The sequence below is a fragment of the Larus michahellis genome, chromosome 8 (genome assembly GCF_964199755.1).
Source record: "Larus michahellis chromosome 8, bLarMic1.1, whole genome shotgun sequence".
Classification (NCBI taxonomy): Eukaryota; Metazoa; Chordata; class Aves; order Charadriiformes; family Laridae; genus Larus; species Larus michahellis.
In genome coordinates this window covers 23,514,842-23,539,059 of record NC_133903.1, presented here as the reverse complement: position 1 = coordinate 23,539,059, position 24,218 = coordinate 23,514,842, and the positions used below count along the sequence as shown (strand labels likewise).

General features: G+C 37.3%; 1 protein-coding gene across 14 annotated transcripts in view; it reads right to left on the bottom strand.

Annotated features, from left to right (window-relative positions):
* Positions 1-715: 715 nt before the first annotated feature.
* RALGPS2 (Ral GEF with PH domain and SH3 binding motif 2) overlaps positions 716-24,218 on the bottom strand; it is a 149,814-nt gene continuing 126,311 nt past the window's right edge. For 9 of the 14 annotated variants that reach the window (XM_074598790.1, XM_074598791.1, XM_074598792.1 and 6 more), the window contains 7 exons: positions 19,423-19,477; positions 15,725-15,802; positions 14,060-14,165; positions 13,244-13,336; positions 5,892-5,997; positions 4,565-4,656; positions 716-2,319 (listed from right to left, as the gene is read on the bottom strand). In XM_074598790.1, coding sequence (XP_074454891.1) covers positions 2,290-2,319; positions 4,565-4,656; positions 5,892-5,997; positions 13,244-13,336; positions 14,060-14,165; positions 15,725-15,802; positions 19,423-19,477 — 560 coding nt within the window. In that variant the 3' untranslated portion in view covers positions 716-2,289. The remainder of the gene's footprint in view (positions 2,320-4,564; positions 4,657-5,891; positions 5,998-13,243; positions 13,337-14,059; positions 14,166-15,724; positions 15,803-19,422; positions 19,478-24,218) is intronic. The other 5 variants (XM_074598801.1, XM_074598796.1, XM_074598797.1 and 2 more) reach the window with 1 other exon arrangement.

The window sequence follows — 24,218 nt, the reverse complement described above, 5'->3', positions numbered from 1 at the left end:
AAGAACAGATACAGTTATGCTGCAATGAACCTACAATAGCTTATTTAAAAATCCAAAATCCACAGGCTATTACACACAATGCTTAGAAAAGTACACACATTGTTAAAAAACACTTAGTTGTTGAGAAGAAAGACACATTAAGTAATTTTTAAAATTAAAAAACCCCAAAACTAAAGTTGTGCAAAGTCTACTACGGTAACACTGCTGGCTATGAAGATGTTGTCTTTACTATACACCCAACATGGGTAAACTTGGGAGATGTGTGATTTGCAGAGGGATTCAGCCAAGCAACCCCTTCCCAAAATACATGACTTCAGGATCAGAACAGGCTATTCCTTCCCCATCAGAACAACAACAACAAAATAATTGCAAAGGGACACAAATTCCCACGGTGCTTGTGGTGTAACTCTGACAGAAGCATCCTTCTACTGTTTTCTTTCTACCAAGAGCCAATTCACAAGAACAATTCTTGGAAACATAAACTGGCCTACTACCTTTACTCTACACCACCAACTGGTTGGGGTTTTTGTGTTGTGTTTTTTTTTTTTTTCCTTTTTACTGTGAGATTGGATTGTCCTCCTTTTTTGCCTCCTAGAAATGAGAAATTAGTAATTTCCATTGAGATTAATTTGACTCTGGAAAAAAACCAAAAAAGTGAATTTATAGGCTTCTACTCAGATGCAATGAACAAACTGTACATTTTCAAAAGAATAACTACTAGTAGAAACCTTTATTGATAGTCAGAGAACTCTGCCACAGACTGGTAGGTAGCTTGTTTCTTTTTAAAAAGGAGTATTCATGGTGGAATCTGCAAGCGTATTTACGGCCACTAAACCACAATGTCAATGGAACAGTTACTACTTTTTCACAGACTTTCAAGTTCTGATATTAGAGTCATATTTTGGACAATGTTTCCTTGCTTTACAAAGATCATATTTTTGAAGATTAAAGAAAGACTAATCATCCAGGAAACTATATCTAGGTGACATCAAGGAAACCCAAATAAAGCAAGAATCAAAGTCTTAAGCATAAAACACACATATAAAGCATGGCTCCCTTTTTACAACCATAGTGTTTTTTTCTGTGAGTAATTTCAGTGACCAAGAATTATTCCTGACAAGGACGGAATTTTGATAGTCCCACACCTTTTCTCTCCTTAGGTTATCCTACCTTCTGATAAATTATTTGCCTGAAGATCAAAAGAGCTTCTGTATGTAAGGTCTGCTTTAGGCCATGTTATCAATACCACACAATGTCAACTATTTGGACCAAGACAGATACTGAAATCAATTATTGCCAAATAAGAACATGAAAGCTTGAAATTGTGCCTCTATCTTTTTATAACATAGAACTTTTAAGTGATACCATACACTGACAGTGGTCCCTAACCGTTAATTAACAGATACCCAGAGAAGTAAAATGTCTCCATGAACGATACCCAGGTGTTGGGTTTTTTCGTCATTCAACCTTCGTATGTAGGAGAATGACAGGTGCAGAAACAAATGGGAAGAAAACACTCAGTTCTGACCCAACAGTGCTTTCAGTTTTGTCTCTTACACACACACCGACCACCCAAAACACGTGAACTACTTTTTTAACCAGGAATTAGGTAACAATGTACCAAAAAAAATTTTTGGTGTGTTAAGTGCTCAGCCTTTGTGCCACTTGTAGGGAACGTGGCTCCCATACAGTACTAAGGTTTGCAAGGTTACTGCTATTTTAAACTTGCAGTTGTTACATTTCTTATACTTGTAAGTCTGAGAGTGTGCCTGGGACAAGCTCCCACCGAGAACTCCTGGTATAGTCCAAACAACATCTCTAGAGTGTTTAGTACCTCTTTTACCTGGTTGATACATCGCTTTTGATACAACTCTCAAATACCAGTTTACTTGTTTTCTTAAGAATGCCTAAAAAGGTGAGTTATTTTCAAAATTAGTATAAAGTTAAAAGAAACTCAAACTAGCTACAATCTATTTAACTCAAGCACAGCACCGCCAGAAGTTTCACACACACTATTTGGTGTTTCATGTTGTTTTTCCTTTCACTCTTTAAGGCAGTGGTTTCCACAGGTCAGTTCAGAGAATATAATGAAGCATGGTCCATGGCAATTCATGTTGCAACTCCATTTTTAATTTGGGGGACTCTACTCCCCAACCATTAGTGATTTTGTTCAGGGCTCCAGAGTTCAGAGATTGAGTTGACAGGCTCTGTTCTGGCACAGAATACAGCTGGCACATTTTTTCATCAGGAGATGGTTCAAATCGTTCTTTTTTGTTTTGCATTAGCCTATTATTCAAAGGTCATCAAGTTGGCAGGAACCTGAGAACAAAAATATAAATGATAGCAGATTTTACTTTGGGTAGTAGCTACTTACATTTCACTGTTTCACAGACTACCCACCTGTTCAAATGCGCATGGATAACACTCATTCTGTCTCAAAAAAAGGGAAGGAAGAATGCAACTATCATTCAGCAGTACAAGTATACTTAGAGCTGTAGAAAACTCAGGTATAACCAAAATATTGAACCGCTGCGTGGTTTATAATTTTATTATATGGCCTTAGATCTTAATTAATTTTGATGACATTTAAGATTTAAGTTGTCAGCAAAACAACCTTAACATGATAAATCTCAGCATCGAGCTACACAAGCAGAACCTTCTCACTTGAGTCTCAGCTAGAGAATTCTTGGCACACAGGTCAGTGATTGATGTAGGCTCTCTAGTATTTTTAAGACTAATTTAAAAAAAACAAGGCATAAACACTTGCCTGGGCTTTTCCCATAGGAAACCTGAATGCCTGCTGCAGACATCACTCCCTTTCATGAAGATTAAAACTAGTTTGCATTACATTAGTTTATATCCCGATTTTTTCCCCAGCAGGAATTTGCCTGACAGCAACATCTCTTGTTTACTCAGGTTATTAAAGAGCCATCACATTCCTGATGTCAATAAATACCCAGTTTGGTCAGATTTGAAGCAGGCACTTCTTGCTTTGCATTTACCATTTACCTGCAGAAGCAAGAATGATCAACTGGGCTAAAGTTCCACCATTAAAATGAAAAATAATATCTACTAAAATAGTTCCCAATATTATTCAACTGGGTAGGTGTCTATACTTTATCGAAAGCACATTTAGACAGCTGATCTTTCTTAGGCAGTCATACTGTTAACAAGGAAAGATCTTTCATTTTAAACAGTACCATAAGGCACGTCTCTAGGGAAAGCACTACTCAGGAGTCAAATCACGATCAAGAGAAAAATGTTACAAGACTTTTACTTTTTTTACTCATTTGGTAAAACAACCTTTGTAACCTAATGTTTGTATGAAACACTGCTTCTTCTATGGGAGCAACTATGCTGCGAGAACCCCTATAGTACAACTACACAACATGCCAAAACCATGCAACAAATTATGGTAGTAGGGTTTTTGGCCTTTTAGTGGTAGGTTTTTTTCATTAATCCTCCCCTCCTTTTAAAATCTCCTACACTTATCTTCACTTTGCTGTCATATTTTCCACAGGAGGCCCCGCCAAGATCCTTAAGCCTGCTGCTTTTGCACAAGCTAGGGGCTGAATGCTTTAAACAAAGCTTGCATCAAATAGTATTGTTAGGCCTTATTGAATGAAAGCTGTCCTCAGAGGGCAGTTTTCAGGCTTACATGGAAGTTGCCACTTCCTTGCAAACTGTTTGCCGCTATTTGCAACTATTCCCACGTTCTCCAGCCAGCAGGACAATTTCCTCTCCTTTGCACTGTCTCAAATACTTTCAAGGGAGCTTCTGAAACCCTCCTTACTCCTTAGATTTCTCTCAGAAGCAGAACTGAACAAGAAAGCACAATAAGGATCTGGAAAGGTCCTTCTGTTTCACCTTGGAATTCAGTAGCACTTTTGCACTTGCAACTGCATAAACAAATGTGCAAAGGAAAAAGGAGATTTCAGGAAGACAAAGTGGTAACTTAAAAAGGATTTTGCTGATGAAAAAGGTCAGTAAGAATTTATACGGGAAGAAAATTTAATAGGCTTTAGAATACTCTTATCTTCCTTTTTGCTTCATGGAAAATTCTACTTTTGCTTTCAAAGTCTGCCAAATGTACCCAGGACTAAACTGTTTTTTTAAAAATACATTTTAGAAATACATACAAACAACAGAACACACGAATGCCCGAGACCTGACAAATGGCACTACAGGAGAGTTACCTGGAATTGATATTGAATGCTATGATTTACAGCTTTTTTTATAACTGTAAAATAGCCTTTTTAAAATGGGCAATGACAAAAAATACTGCTACTTGGACAGGTATTCCTTCTATTTCCCCAACTGCTTTAAATTAGTCTCAAGATAGTCCCAAATCTTTCTTAATTACCTCAAAAGCTCTGAGGAGTTGTTTGCAAAGGGACTAACAGAAAAGCTAAGGCAAATCAATAAGCATGTGAAATCGATGTACAGGCTGCTCGGAGCAGATTGCTCTTCATACAAAGCAATCAGTTACAGCTCGTTCATCTTGAAGATCTACCAGTTCTGAACTCTTAACAGCTCCTAATCCTTTTCAACATCTTGCACTCACCTGTTGTCTGTTGCTTTGGCAGGCAGCACTCAGGTGTTTAAACCAGAGCATTGCATTCATTCTGTTTCCAGCTTGAAACTTGTATGAATTTCCTAGGTGAAAAAGGTAAAGAAAAAACTGATAGAAGAAACACAAGCAATACTATATATTGAAATTCTATCTGTATTCAAGTTAAAGCTACATTAAAACATTATGAGAAGACTTAATAGCAGAAGATTCACATAACTTTACTTTGTCTGGCATAGGTGCAACTTAATTGTTCGACCTAGTGCAAGAGAAGTTTCAGCTTGCCTGTCTTCATTTCCAACATTCTATATTTCAACTAACACTAGCATCAACTAGGAAAGAACAAAACATTTCTCAGAACCATACAAAAACGTTTTTGTTCTTTGCCATTATTGCCATTTGTTTATAATGTAATTTCATATTTCTTAATGAAGTAGCAGATTGCACTGAAATGCACTCTAGAAAGCTACATTTGAAAACATTTGAAAATTGTTCCTAAACATATTGATACATTTCAAACTAGTATTTTCAGTGTCTGGTGTTATACAGTGCTTGCTTTGGTTTGGAAAGGCCAAGTATTACAAAAACATTTCATATTGCTGTTGTTGAGTTTAAGCTGACAAGCATTCATAATTCACACTACATATCAGTGGTGCTAGAACAGATGCTTGGAAATAAAATGTACTAAGACTTGAAGTAGACAAAGCAATAAATAATGTTAAGCTCCTTTATCAGAACGTCTTAACGATGCTCTTTCTGCATAGCTTGAAGTGCTAAGGAAAAATAACAATGTCTTCACAGTTTAAACTGAAACCAGGGCACTATGTTAGAGTAACAGAAATCAAGGCTTTGCTGCAAAACAGTCAATATCTCTCAGGGTCGTTTTTTTTTTCCTCCAGGCAATAGCGCTACATTTGAACGGATGGTTTGCTTTGGGTTTTGTTTTTCATTTGGAGAAGAGAGGGGACCGGTCAAGCACATAGTGTTAGTTTCAATATTGAACTTTTTTATTCTTACTTACATTTTCACATATGTGAAAATGCCTGAGTGGTCTAAATATAGTTTAGAAGAATGCAAATGAACACTTCCAATAAAAATCGCAAATGCAGTTAAAGTTGGAGAGTTCTTAGAACTTAATGAAGACTAAGGATTCCTCAGGGGCAATTGCTCCCACAGCATTCTCAAGGCAAACATGACATGCTGGAGGACAGGTAAATGAAAGGTAACATCCTTCCAATTTCATGCGGTTGCTTATGAATAGCTCAGCAAAGCAAATATTTATTCTGGGAATCAGTGCACCCTTGGTGCTAGAATTGCTTACCCTTCTCAGAATCAGTCAGTAAGAAGAGATCGGGATGCTCAGGGTCATCTGCCATCATCACCATCCAGCCCACCACTGACACATTCTTACTCGGTGTGGATTTGAACTGAAAATACAAGCAGAGATGTAAACTAAAGCAAAACAAGAAGCTTCAGCCAGCCTGACTGCACTGCACAGAATCAGTATTCAAAAGGGCAGTTCTCAGTGACAGTATTAAAGACACAGAATAACTTCAAAAGAAGCATAGCACTTCATAAAATGAAGAAGGTCTATGAATTTTATATGGAATTAGTGAAAACAGAACTTACCACAATGAACGCATTAAAAGGAATATCACAATCCCACAAAATGTGTCAGACATCTAAATTGCACTGTATGAATACAATAGCATTCCTCAACACATCAGTGCACGTGTGTGCCCATGCTATCGTTCAAAAAAAGTGCATTAACAAATGCAAACTAATCCCTCCACTGTTAACAAACAGAAGAATTAAACTTGTCTGTGCCATAATTACTCAAAGTTTACATGCATTAATTATTATGATAGTCTGTAATTACACACATTAACATGAGTCCTGTGGACAAGATAACACAACTGTATAATTAAATATTATGACCTGATGAATGAATTAAATGGATCAAACAAGGGTATAGGTTCAACAAACAAGTGCACAGAACATAACGTGCTCATTTATCGACAGGATGTTCAAAATGATGAGGTTTTCCTGTTGAAGGTGTTCCTCACACATTGACATATAACTTAGGTTTCTTTAAGCACAATACCTGGCTCTGCTACACTAGCCCCTCTCCTGAGAGCTCCTTGGTCCTACTCCTTTTCATTCACCCGGTCAGTATTAGTTTCTACTTCTCAGGCTTCTCCACTCAGTTCCAGGCTACTCGCCCATTAAATCCAACTCATTTCCAAACCACAGCCTTCCTTCTCCCTGGTCTCCTTACCTATTATCACAATTCACCTCTCATCACTTACTCAGGCAGTGCCATTCACTCCCCAATACCCAATTCATTCAGTTTCTCTCAAGGCTTTAGTTGCCAGATGTCCGCTTCCCACACTCATGGACCCAACCCAGACTTTTCATCAATCCTAGCACCCTCCCCCTTCACAGTGCTCTACCTCACTTCTCTGTCCAGAAGGTCCAACACTCCTACATGCTGGTCCTTATCAGATGCATCTTTCTCCTGTACTGTGAAATCCCTATTCTAACCTTTTTTAGTACAGTAATTTTGACCTCTCTTTAATTATATTATTAGAAACAATAAAGCTAAAGCAATCTCGTGGACATTTTAAGTCATTAAAATGAATTTATAGTTCTAGAATACTTTTATTCTTCATATGAATGCCACATAGCAGATTTACATGATTAAGCATCAAATGTCTTGTTTCATTTTAGAAACATCACTTTACTGTTACAAATCTAGAACTCCTGTTCAGCAAAAGGAAGTATTACTGCTAATAAGTTTAAGGGGATCACAAGCAAAGTAAGAGTTTATACGAATATTCTCTATATGGGAATATAATTACTTTATGAATAAAATTCCAGTGCAAGTGTAATGTCAGTTATTCTAATCTATGCCCCAGATTAACTGGAGACCTTCAATGTCGAGGTAGGTTTATCTGTCTGGGACTTGTGCAACAGGCTACACTTTAAATCTCAGTTTAAAATACATTAGAACTTGATATGAACAAGTGTTAGACCAACATTTGAAACAAACAGTATTTTAACCAAGTTCAAAATAATTTCAGAGTCCAGTATCTCTGGATCTTATAAACTTTTGAATGCATCATCTGTGTACCGTCCGCTTTATGTCGCTATAGTTACACTCACAGGAACTATTCCATCAAAAGTTCCTACTAGTCATGTTCAGCTGACATTTCTGTAACGTTAGTGGAAATATAAAAGCTTGGAAACTTTGAAGGGATGCTTGTACAGATAGCTTAAGCGTAAAAGTGATGATGACTGTTCTTAGGAAAGACCTGCCTGCCAAACTTCAAAACAGATGCCCTTTTTTTGATATTACTATGGATAAAACTGTGGGAAAAGACCATTCCTCATAAAACCTATAGAAACACATATACTAAAGTTAAGTAACTCTACTGCCTTTGGGAGGTGGATAGATTCGGTAATACCTCATCATAAGAGCAAGTAAACTACAAGCTCCATCAGACAACATTTCACTACAGTGAGGGCTGAGTAACATAACTTCTTTCCAAATAGAAACTAAAATTTCTTCGAAGATTCCAGTCAGTAATGAGAAGCGTTAAGGAATTTTATCTGAAAGAAGGAATAAAATAAGGATAGTCCTACAAAGGATTAATAGGTCATTTTCAGAGCCTGAAATGTGAGTCAAAAAGCAGTTTTAATAGGTTACAGATCCCTAATGTACCTCGTGAACTGCACTCATTTCTAGTTTCACGAAAAAAGCACATTTGCACTTTCCGATCTTAGTTCTATATCATAACAGTAGGTATACAATACGTGAAATGACCAGGCAATCAAGACTGCTAGAGCTCACTTCTTTTTTCATTTTATTCAAAACAATTAGTTAATCATGGTACTTCTCCGAAAACTTGAAAGCTCCACACAAGGAAAGAGTTTCCTGCCAGCATCAATCCGTCATCACTTGAAACACATGTCAGTTTTCCATCCCTGTGCACAGCTGGATTTGTATTCCATGTTTACAGAGTCCCCCAGCGCAGTTCATTCTCTGCTGATGCATAGAGCCTTGCTAACAGCAAGTCTGCTTTGTTAACATGACGGGAATGAAAGCTTCATTGTAATTTAATGTTCCTGGTTCCTCTTTGCTTTTTTTTTATACAGGCCACTGGAATGACACTCTTATTATGCACATGGAAAACTACACAGCTCTGATGCTAGGCTTCACATAACTACTTGTTGTTGTTGTTGTTGTTCTGAGCTCAAAGGCATTTATACATAAATCTTTGAATCAAAAACTGTGACTTAATCTGCGAACAGACTTTTCACTCCAACCTTCTGGCACCTACAAATCTCCTCATCTCCTGTTGAGATTTTACAGCTTTCTAATATTAAAATCTTTTTCTTGGTGGCTGAACATACTTCCTAGAATGACAGCATTTGTTATCAGGGTATTCCATGAAAGTGCCTGAGCAACGCTACCAAGACTTCCAGTGCCAATAAATGGCTCTAATTCTGAACATAACACGCAATGGAAGACTTGGCATGACCAAGGGTTCATGCTCGACCATGAAGCTCAAAAAGTCTCTGTTGCTTTTCCAAGAACCTACAAACATGGAAAACTCTCTCATGCACATTATGTCGTCACAGAAATTGGCAAGATTTTTCCAGCCCAATCACTATGAACAGGTTTTTTGGGTGTACTTGTGTTTCTCAGGGCAAATGCTTCCTTTAAGACTAATTTTAAATTGGCTATTTTTACTATTGCCACTTTCTAAAGGTGTGCAACTGCTATAGTTTTATCACAGAAGCTTGTTTGTGGGTACCGTTTCACCATATGAGATAAAGCCGTAAGCATTCTACACACATTCCTCTCAGATTGTCCTGTACCACATGCCTGGGCTCAGACATTCACATGCTCATTATAGACAATTTTCCATTACTCTAGTAATAACTCAAACCTGTTCACTAATTTTAAATATAAAGCTCATTATGTTTAGTGGTCTTCTTCTTAGAAGAAGAAAATTTGTCACATCCAGGTATCTACAGCATCCTCTTCCTTTGGACTAGATGCACATCTAGAATACACACGACACTGGGTGCGCTCCTTTGTCTTTGATCATAGGCATGAGAAAAAGAGCTGGCTTGCCGGTGTTTAAAAGGGAGGGGACTTCTTGCCCTTTTTGCTGGATTACACTGGGATTTTTATGAGCTAATTTTCCAAAGAGGTTGGCTATTATAAAGCCTGGAAGAGCTTTCAGTGTCAGTGCTTTCCAAGTCCTCAGTCTCAGCTGCCTGAAGCAATAGCAGCAGCAGAAAGCTCAGAAGCATTCCTGTAATCAAGACGCATTTACCATGAGAGCTCTAGCCAGGAAACTTTGTACAGCAGACTGACTTTTTCATTGCCAGTGTTCCTTTCCATGTCACAAAGGCCTTGAGAAAGGAAGCTGAAAAGACAGATGTTTACATGGCTCCGGAAGATGCTTGGAATATTTTACCTAGGGAAATCTCAAGTGTATCGATCTCTGAAAAAGAAATCTGCTTCCAAGTACACAGCATCATCCTTTTTATCCACTTAATCTGGACAGTAATGAAACAAAATGTAGATCTAGCGTCAAATCTCTTTATTTTGCAGAACGGACCTCTTCAGAATATAACTGGGCAGTATTTGTACAGTGAACATGTACTCATGCACTACCTATCTGCCGATGGTTGACCATCTACAATTTATTTTCTCTTGATTAACTTACTTTCTCAAAACGCAACCAAATGTGAATTGAAGCATGACACTTGACAAATTATCTTTACAAATTCCAGAAGAGAAGCTGAGGCTTTGTACAATAATCCTGTAGTGAAACGGATGGAAATCTAAGCCATCAATGGCTAGGCTAAAAGTACAACACAAGCAGCCTAGCTGAAAAAAGTTACCGACCACCTATTATTAGGCTGTTCAATGACCTGGAGCCTCTCCCCCTAAGCTCCCAAGCTCGGTCTCCCACAGCAGTTACCAGGTTATCTTGACCTTAATTTCAGCATAAAGATTATACTCTGTGTTATAATAAATTTTGGAGCAAGAGTTTGTGTGCATTCACTGTGAACTATTTGTTTAAAAAGACGATAATCCGAACTGTAGCTAATAGGTATCACATTGTTTTAGTTATGACAGCACCTGGGAAATCAAATCAGAAACCTGAGCTTCATAACATGTTTTACATCCACAAACAGAACAAAATACATTTGCTGCCCTAACAAACTAAAAGCAAGGCATCGTCTGTGTACAGACAAATCCAAGGTTGTGTTGGATAGATCAGTCCAATTCCACACAGCCAACTGTTAAAAAAAATAAATCTGCTCTCACAGTCATTGCTTTTTACTACCACTCCTCCATCTCCCTTTCCTGGGAATTGCGTCGCTCAATCTCCGCTCAGTATTCGCAAGCCATGACGCTGGCAGGCTTCTGAAAGGTAATCCTGCCAGCATTGAACGTCTCCTAGCCTCCATCTGCAAACTTCGCTACTGGTCTGCTGGCATATCCTTAGACAACTGTTGTAGGTATTGACACATCGGTGACATGGGGAATATTAAAAGTCAATTCAATAGGTTCAGAAAATAATTTTTGAAAGAGCATTCTAAATGATATGACTGCATTTCAAGACAAAAGTAAAGGCTTTTACAGTAACAGAGCCTCAAGAGGATCAGATACCAGACTTGAATGTTTACATTTGTTAACCTTCTTACTTCATTTACTTTTCCTAAAGAAAGGGTAAGACCATTTAAATGATTAAAATTGTTATTCTGAAGGAAGCGTATAAGCAAATGGACCACATAAAAACTCAATATACTTAATTTCCAAACAATAAAATACCAGCTATGCAATTTTTACAAGTTCTCTAAACCCATATGTTATTCAGATTGTTTTAAAATATTTATACACAATACCGAAAAAGCTTCTGATTGAGTAGGTACAAGTATGGCAAAGTCTTCCATCCTTCAGCACTTTGACAAACACTGGACAAGAGAGACTTAAAAAAAATGCATATTCTCTTCTTAAAAGAAAACAAAATGCAATTTTGGCATAAAGCTTAAAGGCATCACATCAGTAACAGGAGCACAAAGTCTGTCAGTACAAAATATTTCTCCTCCATTTCTCAATGTTTCTAGAAAAAACAAGCAGCAACTGTTAGTGACATAATGCCAGCACAAGTTTTCTCTTGGTTCTTTTTTCTTTTACTTTAATACTTTGCATTTCTGCTCATAATAGTTTACAAGTCTACTCTTTCCAGTTACCTTTATTTTTAATGAGGCAGACTCCTTCCATAAGGTTTTCACTGACACCAGAGGCAAATACATCCAAACACAGGCATTTCTCTAAGGACACCCAGGAGAGAGAATGCTTGGCTAACAGGCTTTTGGTCTGGGCTAGTATTGTCTTAACTGGCAAGACAAATTAAGTAGAATCAGTTTTGATTTCACCTAAGCAATCAAAGCTCATAGGGGCAGGGAAGACGGATGATGGCAAAGAAACCATGCAAATATTTCTACAAGTATTTAGCTACTATTAAATTATGTCGAGCATTAGAATACTGTTTCCTAATAAACTACTTCCAATAAAAGTGGAAAATACTCAAATTTTTTGTGGATTAAGACAACGTTACACAGTAACTTTCCACACAGAAAATTCAACTATCTGGGAGTCTACTAATCAGAAATCTTAAGCTTCAAATCTCTACCCTCTGAACATAAAAATGTCAGTATAAGAAAACAGTATTTTGCAGAAGAAAGAAATAAGATAGTCCCTTTACAAGGATTCTAGGAGCACATCTCAGTTTGTAAAATTACATAAGGTTTATGCAGAGCAAATGTTCTTCAGTGACAGTTGTCGTAAATTAAGCTGAAACACTGGCCAAGGCAACTATAAGTAACGGATCCGAGTAGTGTATGAACTTGGAAAAAGATCCAAGTACCTCAAATTTTACCCAGTTTCTTAACAGAATCTCTGGCGGCATCCTATTCCATTACAATTAACCAGTGCAAACAGGAACTATGCACATCATAACATCCCTGGAACATCTACAGAAAATCCTTTTATTACTTTCCCACATAAGCAAAGTATTTTTAGCTTCTTTCAAATAAAGTTGCAGCGAATGAAAGGAAAGCCAGCATCATATGATACGCTAGCTCTCTGTATAACATATGAAGTATTTTGTACTCCGCTGTAGTTAACGGATTACACGACTAGACAGAAAAAGACAGAAGTCTAATTTTACCACATATATGAAATCAATACACGTTTAACATCACATGTAGTGAATTCTGAGTCTTTCGGCATCAATGCTTGTTTGGGTGTCAAGTAGCAACAACTGTTACAAGACTCAGAGATCATCAAAAGATACGACTTCTACCTTAGAAAAGCAGAGTGACCCAATGACATAGTTCCTTCTTATAGGCCAATAAACTCAAAGGCTCCTATGGCATATGCAAAGCAGATGTTCTTGGTGTAGCATATAAACATGGATGTTATTTCCATTAGGGCATATCCATATGAGGTGACCGACTGATTGGAAGACAGCACAGTGCTGACTAGAAATCATGCAAGTCCTAAACTACTCTCAGTGTTTACATGAGGAAATCACATTTTAATTTTGGCAGATGATACTGGAATATGTCTGGTTTACATACATGTTTTCTCTCTGTGGCCTTCAGAGATTTTGCAGCGTAGTAAAAGAGCTGGGTTCCACACAGTGCTACCCAGTATTTCGTCCAAGATGCTACCTAGATAGAAAAGATAAAAGAAAATTACAACTCAATATTATGAATCATTTCACTTATCTGTGGCACAAATAGTAGTTGTCATCCTGCGAGAACATGACAGCACTAACTGTCCAGCCAAACCATCAGCCACGTTTCTAAAGCTGCTGTTTCTGGTTATTCGTGTAGGCCTATGAATGCTTTAAAAATCCAGAAAGCAGAAAGAACATGTGCCTTTCCTCAGTCATCTGAGAAAAATTTTGTGCATCTTAATTCTATACTTTCTGCAACCCTTATTGAACACTTGAGTTAGAGTACATTTGTCCCTTTTCCACTTTATGTACTGCCATAAAGTATCCCCCGTTGTCATGAATATGTATTTTGATTTATAATTAATAACCAAGCATTTGTGATGCAAATAGTAAGGGTTAGTATGTATGCATAAATTGTTAGGATCCACCTACCGTTGAGGAAGACAAAACATGCTCCTCTCTTTTAAAGTTAACAGTAATTGTAAGAAATTTTATATAGCATTATACTTGTCTTCTACTCCCTAGATTAGGGGTATAGCCTTATAAACTGAATAAATCCACCAAACAGAAGAATGGAAACTCTAGCAGTGACCCTAAACCTTAATCAGCAAGGCAGAGATCTCAGACACCTGAGTTATTTGCACAATGGTCATTTTTATTGTCTTTATGACTGGGTAAAGGAAGAAGGTGAGAAAGTGAATTAAAAAAATCTTACTGTAGGTTTTTTGCCTTCTTTCAACAAAGTCTTCCTCCTGAGAACACCTTGAATAGTAACTGCTCCTGGATACAAATGAACAGCCAGATCTTCAGATTCTAGGGAGCTGAAAGGAGCATGTGAAGATTTGTGTGAAAAAATACTTTTCCTAAAGTAGTTTTCCAATCATTACCACACACTAATGCAAACATCTGTATTTTAATTCAGAAATGTCAACTTTTTATTAACTGGACTTCATTGTGGAAAAAGACTTTGGCTGTTACAAGGAATTGCTGTTGTGGAATTTACACTCACAAGCAAAAGTGATCAGAAAAATTAATTAGCCAAGCAGGTAATCCTTAATTAAAAAAATTAAAACTCAAACCACAACTGAAATACAAGAACAATTAATTTCAAAAAGCAAACGTTTGAAGGACATTCATATTGTTGCTGTAGGTGTTAAAACCTCTCCTTCAGTCCTTGCAAGAAAGATTGAGTATTTTTTTGTTAGAAACACTGGAATCATTAGCACATCAAAAACGAAGCATAGCTCAAACATGCACAATCTTTAAAATATCTGAAAGCAAGAAGAGTGGGCAGGAGCAATAAAGAGTAGAAACCCGAACCATAGCTTTAAGGTGTTTTAATGCATGTGGTGTTCTACTAATAACCTACCCTATGTAGGATCTAAGAGCAATGGGACAAAACAAATGCCAGGTACAGCACCGTGAAAAGAAAACTTAGCTTTATTAAAATTACAAAGCTGACTGGCTTACAAAAGATTCTCAATCAGAAAAAAATTACAACAGAAATAATTTCAGTAAGCATCAATCAGAGCACATAACTAAATTGCTGAACCCGGCAGCTTTCTAAGAAAAGCCAAGAAATTGAACAGCGCCTGAAACTCATTTTGAAGTAAGCCAGGATTTGCTGTTTCATCCTTCCTAACATCCATGAATGTTCAAAGCCAAGTGGAAATCTAGCAAACATTTTCCTTGCAGCACCTACTGAGGAGGATGATATGGAGACAATTTGGGACATTGACAGATGTGAACATGAGTTTAATTCAGTGAGACAATGCTTGCTTCTTGACATGAAAAAACTTCCATATTCAACAGCCATTTCTTTCCCAACTACAGCTGGAGAAAGAATTTGTATTTTAATTAATCTGAATAATCAGTTATATTACTATGTCAGCTTGCAAATAATACTACATATAATGAATTTGGGACAATTTTAATGCATTATTCATTTTAGCCATATTTCTTATTTCAGGGAAGATGGGAAAAGAAATTCAGTACAAAACTGACACCAAAGAAAACATCTTGAATGCTATCGCATTAGCACAAGAAGCAGCTTTGTTGTCCACATGAGAACTACCAACACCGCTACACAGTGGTGGGGAGTTAAAAGTTACCTCTGATAAAACATCTTTAAGCCTTCATATAAAGATCCAGTGGTTCAGAGCTTGGATTTGCAGATCAGAACGAACAAAAGCCCTTATGGTGATATAGGTTAAGTCATAGAAGAGGAAAGCTTTAAGTCTGGGAAAAAGGTCTCTACCTTTATTTTGACATGTAAGTTAGAAAGATAACATCAGAAAACACCCACTTAATTATTAAACCAAACCAAATCACCAACACTAGAGGGAAAGTTTGACACCTCTGTGTGCAGTGGGGATTGTACCTGCTGGCCTTCATGTGGCCTCGATAGCCATTTCGTGACACTCTTGTCCCCGGACCGAGAGAATGGTACAACCTGTTCCTGTTGGATTCCATTATAAATTGTACGTATTACATATACTTTTATTCACACAAACAGCATGACTGCTAAAACAGCACAGTATTTTTTCTGTGTGCATATCACAAAGCCACTTCTTCCACATAAGAAACAGAGGATAATTTTATTTAGAAAAATGCATGCAGGGGTGGATACCACAGTTTTTATTTCATCAGATGTTCTCTTTGTCAGTACTCATGATACTAAAGTGTTTTACGGGCATCAGGAATAATACATTTCGAGAGCAAAGTCTGCATTTAGTTCTCAGAGATTAAATCAATGTAAAGGAACCATATTAATAAAACTTGTATGTCTTTAAATTCTGACTATAGATTTTACTACCAAAATATTATTCAAATTCTCTGACTATACACACACACAAGCTGTTGGGCTGAAAGGAATCAAAACCACTATCAAACTATGACTGACACTGCTTAAACTACTATTGTATTAGGTAACATTGAAGTAAACTAAGCAACATTTCAATTCTCCAGTTCATACAAGCTTTAAACTTTACATATAAGCTTCACATTTTAGAGTCCTTAACCTGATCTATACTGTTATCCATAGCCAGGACTTGTGTTCTAGACCTGCCTTTTAAATACCGCTTTGCTTCACTGAACCTTGTTTTTTGGGATCAGATACCTTAGTTGACTGAATTCCATTTAAGTCAATAGAAGTATACGCACTTTGTCCTTACCTCCTATTTTTTATCCATTTTCCTTTCATGCAGAAAGATTGAAAATCAGCTCTAATTCTGCAGAAGCAGGCAGTTAAGTGCAAGATTACGAGAATTTTACAAGCAAAATCTCCTACATAGTATAAATCTAACAAATCCATTGCCCATGAGAGGGGCTTTCTATTAGCTGGACAGGGCTGTATTTCTCATAATGGGAAACCTAAACAAGCAGCAATGTCGTGTTTCAATCTGAACTCACAGTAGCATACAGTAGGCAAACAAAACAGTCTTAAACAAGGCACACAGTAAAGGTCAGCAGCATTAAACAAGAATGCATTTTTTGTTTCTTTGTTTTTTTTTTTTTGCTTGTTTTTAAACCAGCTCAAACTATTGTCTTTGTTGCAAGAAGAATTATCACAAAGATACTAGTGAATTACCTTCTACTAATCTATCTGAGAACATGCCATCATTTATTTTTCAACAAAACTGATATCTTTGAATTTTTTTATTTTTTTTAAAAATACATTCAAGATACAGACAATTAAAACAATAATTAACATAACGGAAAGAAAACCATAAGATACGCTGTATATTTCATGCAAGTTAAATACATTTTCTTCTTACCTTTAAGCGTGTTTTTTTGCATAACAAGGAGGCTATCACTCTTGCATTCAAGCTATTTCAGGGATATCTATTCAGAGACACTCAGGATGACAACCAATGAGACTGAAGTGTCACTTCGTATACTGCCCTTAGCATGATACAACTGTCAGGACTTGGAATTAAAGTCCTTCGAGTAATTTTGATTAGCCTAGAGGGACACGCCAATTTTGAAAACTCTTACTCGAGGTTCAAACTAGGTTTCTGTTGCTCTTAAAAAACAACAACCCACAAACCAATCAGTGACTCTAGTTATAATCCCTTCTGCATTTCCCAGTTACAAACAACAGGAGGGCCAGGAAAATCAGGAATATTTAATACAATTCCTTCTGTTACCTGGGGAATCTGCGTGTGGGGTATCTAATTACTTCCTGTTAGGTATATTATGCAGATTTAAGCCCTTTTCATCATTTTCCTCCTACCCAAAGATCCTGTTTCTAAATCACTGGGGAACATTGAATTCCCACTTGCACTGCATAGGAAGTAGTCATTTATAACACTGGAAGCATCCCAATTTTGCCAGTAGCAAACTAATGCTTCTCCCTCACTTGAAAAGTCTTTTGTAAGAATTGAAACCCACTGTACAGCCCAAAACTAGACAGGCGACCCCTCTAGCTATCTTAAAATTTAACACTTGCAGTGTAAATTGAACACTTACAGTGTATTATCTACTAAATTCCAAAACATGCTTTCATCATCTTATAATTTGAGGAACAGACACAAAGTTGTGTATCTCTAGGAATTTCACACATAATGTTTTAAGTGTCTGTAAGGAGCCCAATCCCTCTCCCTGGAAGCAGGCAAGAGAACTCGCCCTCAAAAGCATGCAAGTTCAGAGTTCCCAAAGAGCTCCCTCAGGAAAGAGGAAAGTACTGAAGGGAAGTGGAATCTGCAGGAGAAAGAATCTTCTGACATAACTGTTTGACATGGAGCAAACCTTTTAACGGGGGGGAGTCTGGGCCAGCCAGTTTTCATTACAACGGGGATGAAAAACCTCTGCTTTGTTTCAGAAGTCTGCACAACTCTGGCGAGTGTCACCATTCTCTAAAAATGCTTAAGACAACTTAAGCCTGAAGCTTCCTAAAATTTTAAGTTTCTTATGGTTCGTAAGGTAAAAGCACTCAGTTCACCACTTTGTCTAACGCTTTGCTACATAACTCTTTGTCTTTGACAAATAACCTGAACTTGTTTAATTCTGTGATGCAACAGGGAAGGAAAACCAAGAAGAAAACCTTTTGAATGTTGTGGGTTGCATCACTGAGCACATACAAGTTACAGATTTTCCTTCTGACCGAATTTTCTGTTTATGTTCTGATTGCTTACATAAGGGAATCATAAAGGCATATCCTCATGTAGGTAATCATATTTATAGCATGAAAGATCAAAGAATTCACCTTTGGCACTGAGATATTTTCAAAGATTTCTTCCAAAAAGTAACACAGAACTTCAACCGCTTCAAGAAGAACATGAGGTTTGTAGTAACAGTTCCCAACTATAAAGAGAGAGTGCTTTGACAAAAATTTCTATGAAACACGTCTTCAAAGCATGACAGAAAGAGCCACCCATGGCAACTCTGAAGCTGATCGATTACCCAAAATTGTATTATAGAAGCAAATTATGCACTGTATTGTGCATCTTACTGAGCTGTGGGAAGATGAAATTTCCACCTTTTACTATATTAAACTACAGCTATTAGTCTTTTTCCATAGTCTCAAATACAACATGGGAAAGGATTGAAGTGGCCAATGTCACCTGAGCATGTATTTGGATAAGGAGTAGGATATTAATTCTGAACCACAAAATCAGGCATTAGCAAAGGGCATTACTGTGCCTTCCCATGTAACAATGAAGTGAAAAGCAGATGGGAGAGACAAAACAAGCGACAATGTCAATGACAAGAACAAAGGGACTAAGAATGGATGAAATCTCGGGGAAAGTGAAAACGTAAAACAGATAGGTCACATGAATAGCATACAAAGGATATACACGTATAAAACCAGAAAAATCATTTGGGGTTTAACGGTAGTCTGATTGAGCTATTTAGAAGAATGTGTGCAATAAGTAAGCACCCAATTAGACAAAAGCCCTATTAACTGCTTGTGAGCAGAAGGTACTTCGCCGCCGCTTTAACAGATCCAAGTGTACTTACTACAGTTTACTAATATTCTTACATACGGAAGACCTCTAGATCACTAAAATAAAGCATCATTTTCAGTGGATATGTCTGAATAGAGAAATGCAGGTTCTGAGTGACAGTTTTTCTTACCTTTCAAATGCTGGCCAGGAAGTCTCTTCACTGAGTTCAGAACCATCACTGCTACCTTGAAACAGATAAGAACAAACGATACTTTATTTCATCATCTACCATCCATCTATTTCAATTTTGTCTGGTTCTCCTCAGAATATTTAAGACTAAATGTGTAAAAAATACTTCACTAAAATACTACAGTGAAAATTCTTCATGCTTTGCTTCAGGAATTTCACAAACTGAGGTAGAGATTTGAAGGGACTGGGTCTAGGTGCACATTGAGGTGAAGAAAAGCAGCACGAATAAATAGGAAAGGCATTTTCAAAATTTAAAGAACATCCTAAATGCAGATTTGTCTGATTAACAAAACAAGCATTTAAAAAGAAAAGTCACTTATTTACGTAATTCCTTATGAAGTCATACGTGGTCATCACAAAGTAATCCAATGTTACTGCAAGTATTTTATTTTAAGCACCTAAAGTAGAGGAAAAACAAAATCCAAATACCTGATGCATCCACTCATGGCAGGCCCATAAATAACATAGTAACGTTACAATTATAGTAAATGTCATCAGCCTGAAAATTAGCATTTAAATACAGACACAAGGTAGTGTTATCTGTAATGTTGTTAAAAATCTGTAAACATACATCAATATACAAATACTGTTAACAGAACCTGGTAACTTCAGTTACTGACTGTACTATAAACAATGTTCAAGCTGTTGTCTTGGCAGCTCTTCATCTTTCAGACCAGACCAGCTTTCTACACCAGCCCCCATCCTTGCCCTCCACTTCAAGCCAAAACGTGTTTTTGGCTCCAGACAGCCCTTACTCCTCAGTTTCAGCCTAATCCAATGTCAGTCACTGCTAAAAGCCCACCTTTTGGTACTTTGACTTGACAGCTCATTTGCTCTGCCTCCTGAATACCCATATATAAAAGGAAGAATTGATTTCCAGTCATTTTCAGGCAAACCAAAAAAGTAAAATAAAAAAAAAAAAAACAGAATCAGTGCACCTTACTTAAGGGTTGCCACAGAGAAACAAAGGTTCCCTGTAATTTTACACAGAAAATCAGCAGGGAACAGTGGTGTCCCGAATAACAACAATAATCTGTACAAAGGTAAGTCTGGATGTCCACTGAGTAAACACGAAGTAAAGATGGAGGCAATAAAAATTCACACACAGCAGAGGTAATTCCAGCCAAGAGCTATGAAAATCTCAGCATGGACTAAAGTTCTCTCTGTGCAAAATCCAGAGAAAATAGATGCCTTTATCTGGCAGCCAACTCAACTTAGATGCCTCTTTTCCAAGCATTAGCTCAACATCTTCACATTAACGTGATCTCTAAGGGATACTAGATAATTTGGTCTCAGCTTACCCTGAACCTTTCCTAAAGGAAGGTCCTAACCTGGTTCACACTAACGATATTGTAAAAAGGACTTGTATAGTGGAAAAAGCTAAGAGACATATAAAAGCAATGCTCCACTGGAGCTACTGGCTCCTAAACTAGGCATAAAGGTCTGCAAGAAGGGGAGTACAATACTTAACAGGTGACTAATTATTTTCTAAAAGTGTCTTTAAGATTTTAGTAGAGTCATAAAATAGTTTGAGTTGGAAGGCACCTTTAAACCTTTAATAGGATCTTGGTCATCTAGTCCTAATCCCAAAGTAGTACTTACATTCCCTTACAGGATCTTACATGCTAAGGATCTCCTATTGATCCTTAAGCATTCGACTGCTTAAAAGGTTACAGCACCAGGCAGCTTGCCTGTAAAAGAGAAGTACAGTTACTTATACTTCTGTGACTTATACTTCCTCCGTAGCTGTGAGGACAACGTATCAAAGAGCCACGGTTACTGCTGTTGAGTAAGTGTTATGACTTCAAGGGACCGTCTGCACAAATTTAATCTATCAGCAAACATTCTGGTGCCACAAAGCAGGTGAGTAAAAAGGTGATGATAAAAATAATCAGAAGTTCTGTTTGTCACAGTTTACATCTGACCTGCAGCACCATGGAAGAGAATGTGTGGACTGAACTCCACATTGTTCTACACACTTTTATACAGGAATACCACATGAAGTGTCCCAGGCAAAACTGGAGTAACCAGTTGGAGTATCCTATCCATATGGAGCCTGCAGCTGCAGTAGAAGTCTTTGCAAAATCCCAAAACAAAGCTGGAAGAAACAGCTGTCACTATCTATTGTCAGCAAATTCCACATCCACATCACAATGAAAAACTCAATGATTTATCCCAGCCAAACAAAAACACAGCTGCACTCTCTGCAAGGCAAAGTCTTTTCAAACAAACAAGTAGTGTGGTTTGGGGATACAATGATAGAATCAGATGTAACAGAAATTCAGAGACAACCTTAAGCAGGTATTTTGGATAAGACTTTCCAGCTGACCGTCTTTGAGGAAGACTGTTTATAGCAGGATATCTTATCACAAGATCTTAAAGTTCTGTAATCTTTTTAGCAGGGGGAATGACAATTAGAAAGGTAGGTTTCAGGTATGACATTTTCTCAGCATGATGATTTCTCAAGAAAGGGAATCCCGCATCCTGGACTGTTGCAAAGACAAGAGTGAATTGCTTGAGCCATCTAAACAAACAAGAGACTGGCATGAATAGGCAGTGAGTACCTGATGCTACTATCACATGCACTTGCGTCAAACTAAGGCACAGACTACATTATTCTAAGCAACTGTAATAGTCTAGAATGGCAGGTCCTGGAATATTTCAAAGGTCTAATCCAGATCTGTCCAGATAGAGAATCTCTCCTTTTTGTTTGGTGAGCCTACTTTTGAATTTTTTAGTAATTTGAGCTGGGTGGGACCTTGGGAGGTCATCTGGTCCAACACCCTACTCAAAACTAACTTGGCAATCAGATTGCTGATGGTCTCATCTAGTCACGTTCTTCAAAGATGCAGTGTCTACAATCTCTCTGAGCAACTCTTACCGTGTTTCACAACCTGCACGTGAAAAAAATTTTCCTTGCATGTAATTGAAGTTTTCCTTGTTGCTACCTGGAGCAGTATGTTCTGCAAAGTGGTGCAGTAATCCCTGTTTGCCCTAGTCATCCAGACAACACCGAAGTTATTAGGGACAATTAAAGTCTTATTTATTTCCTTATTACTGCATAGATTTAGCTTTATATTAACAAGAAGTGCAGCTTCAATATGACTAGAGATTTACTTGATTGAGGCCCATGTGATAGAAACCCATATAATTAGAACCCAATAACAATACTGATGTATTCTTTAATCGTTAAAAATAGGTTGATACACTAAAATTTTATATGAAATGGCATTTTGATAGGAACTGTATTAGCTTGGCTAAGAAAGTTACAGTTCAAGCCCTGTACTAAGTACTCTAGAGAAACACTTAAAAGCTAGTGTTGCTTTTAAAAAATGCATAACAATGTAAAGCAAAAAGAGCTGAAATGTCATCTTCCAGAAAGTGATAATCCTTGTTACAGTATCAGTACAGTTACAGAAGTTAAACAAATTTGGGGGATTCATAAACAAAAGTTTCATTTTAAAAGTTTAATGTATACAGAAATTGCCAATTACACTTTTAAAAGCAACATCAATTTAGAAAAAAGTGGGCCAAACATCACAGCTATTGATTTAACATTTATATTGAGGCCCATACATGTTTTAAAAAATTGTAACAAAAACTTGGAAAAGGTTGAATTTTAGCATTTGACTAGCCCTCTAACATCTACATAGAATATCTGGAACAGAATTCTTTTAGATTCTAAAAAACCTTAGATTTTTTGCACAACAAAAGTTCTGATACTAAAAAAAAACCCTTTCCCACAAAGCAAAAGAATATACATTACATCCCTCCTTCCAAAACAAAACAGAGGTGAAAGGAACTGTTTTTAACTTACTAAAAGTCAGATACCTAGCCAAATTCTTTTTAAACCTTAAGTGCACTATTTGACTATCACCTCAACTGGAAATGTTTCATTCATTCAGTACTTTGAAAATATATCACCTTCTTAAATTCTTCTCAAGTATGTACTCAATATTTGAGTTTTTCCAACAACCTCAAGCAGGTCTTCAGGTTAAACTTAATAACAAATCTTAGGGAGTATAAATCCTTTCTATTAAGTAATGTTCTACACAAGTTTTGGGTTTGTGTAAGAAGCCACTTGACACAAACCACTGTCTTCCTAGTTTTCTTAATGCTAACAAAATAAAAAATTTACTGTACAGGGTTAAAAAAAAAATCAAAAACCAAAGTCGTGTTTATCTTTACTACATAACAGGAAGGTTTTTTCCTGTCTTAGGAGTAACAGCAATTGGAAAAATGTTTTTTTTTTTGCTGTGCAAATGATTATCTGAGAAGTTTCAGGATTGTTTACACAGGGTATCATAGAATGGTTTAGGTTGGAAAGGACCTTAAAGATCATCTAGTTCCAATGCCCCTGCCCTGGGCAGGGACACCTCCCACCAGACCAGGCTGCTCCAAGCCCGGGCTTGAACACCTCCAGGGATGAGGCAGCCACAGCTTCTCTGGGCAACCTGTTCCGGCATCTCACCACCCTCACAGGAAAGCATTTCTTCCTAATACCTAATCTAAACCTATCCTCTCTCAGTTTGAAACCATTATCCCTCGTCCTATCGCTACACTCCCTGTTAAAAAGTCCCTCCCCAGCTTTCCTGTTGGCCCCCTTTCGGTACTGGAAAGCTGCTATAAGGTCTCCCCAGAGCCCTCTCTAGAGCTCCAGCACTGCAGCTGAATACAGACGTGAGTGTTCTGTTCACGTTTGTAGATGTGCATACACGTGTCTATGCTACAGCCACA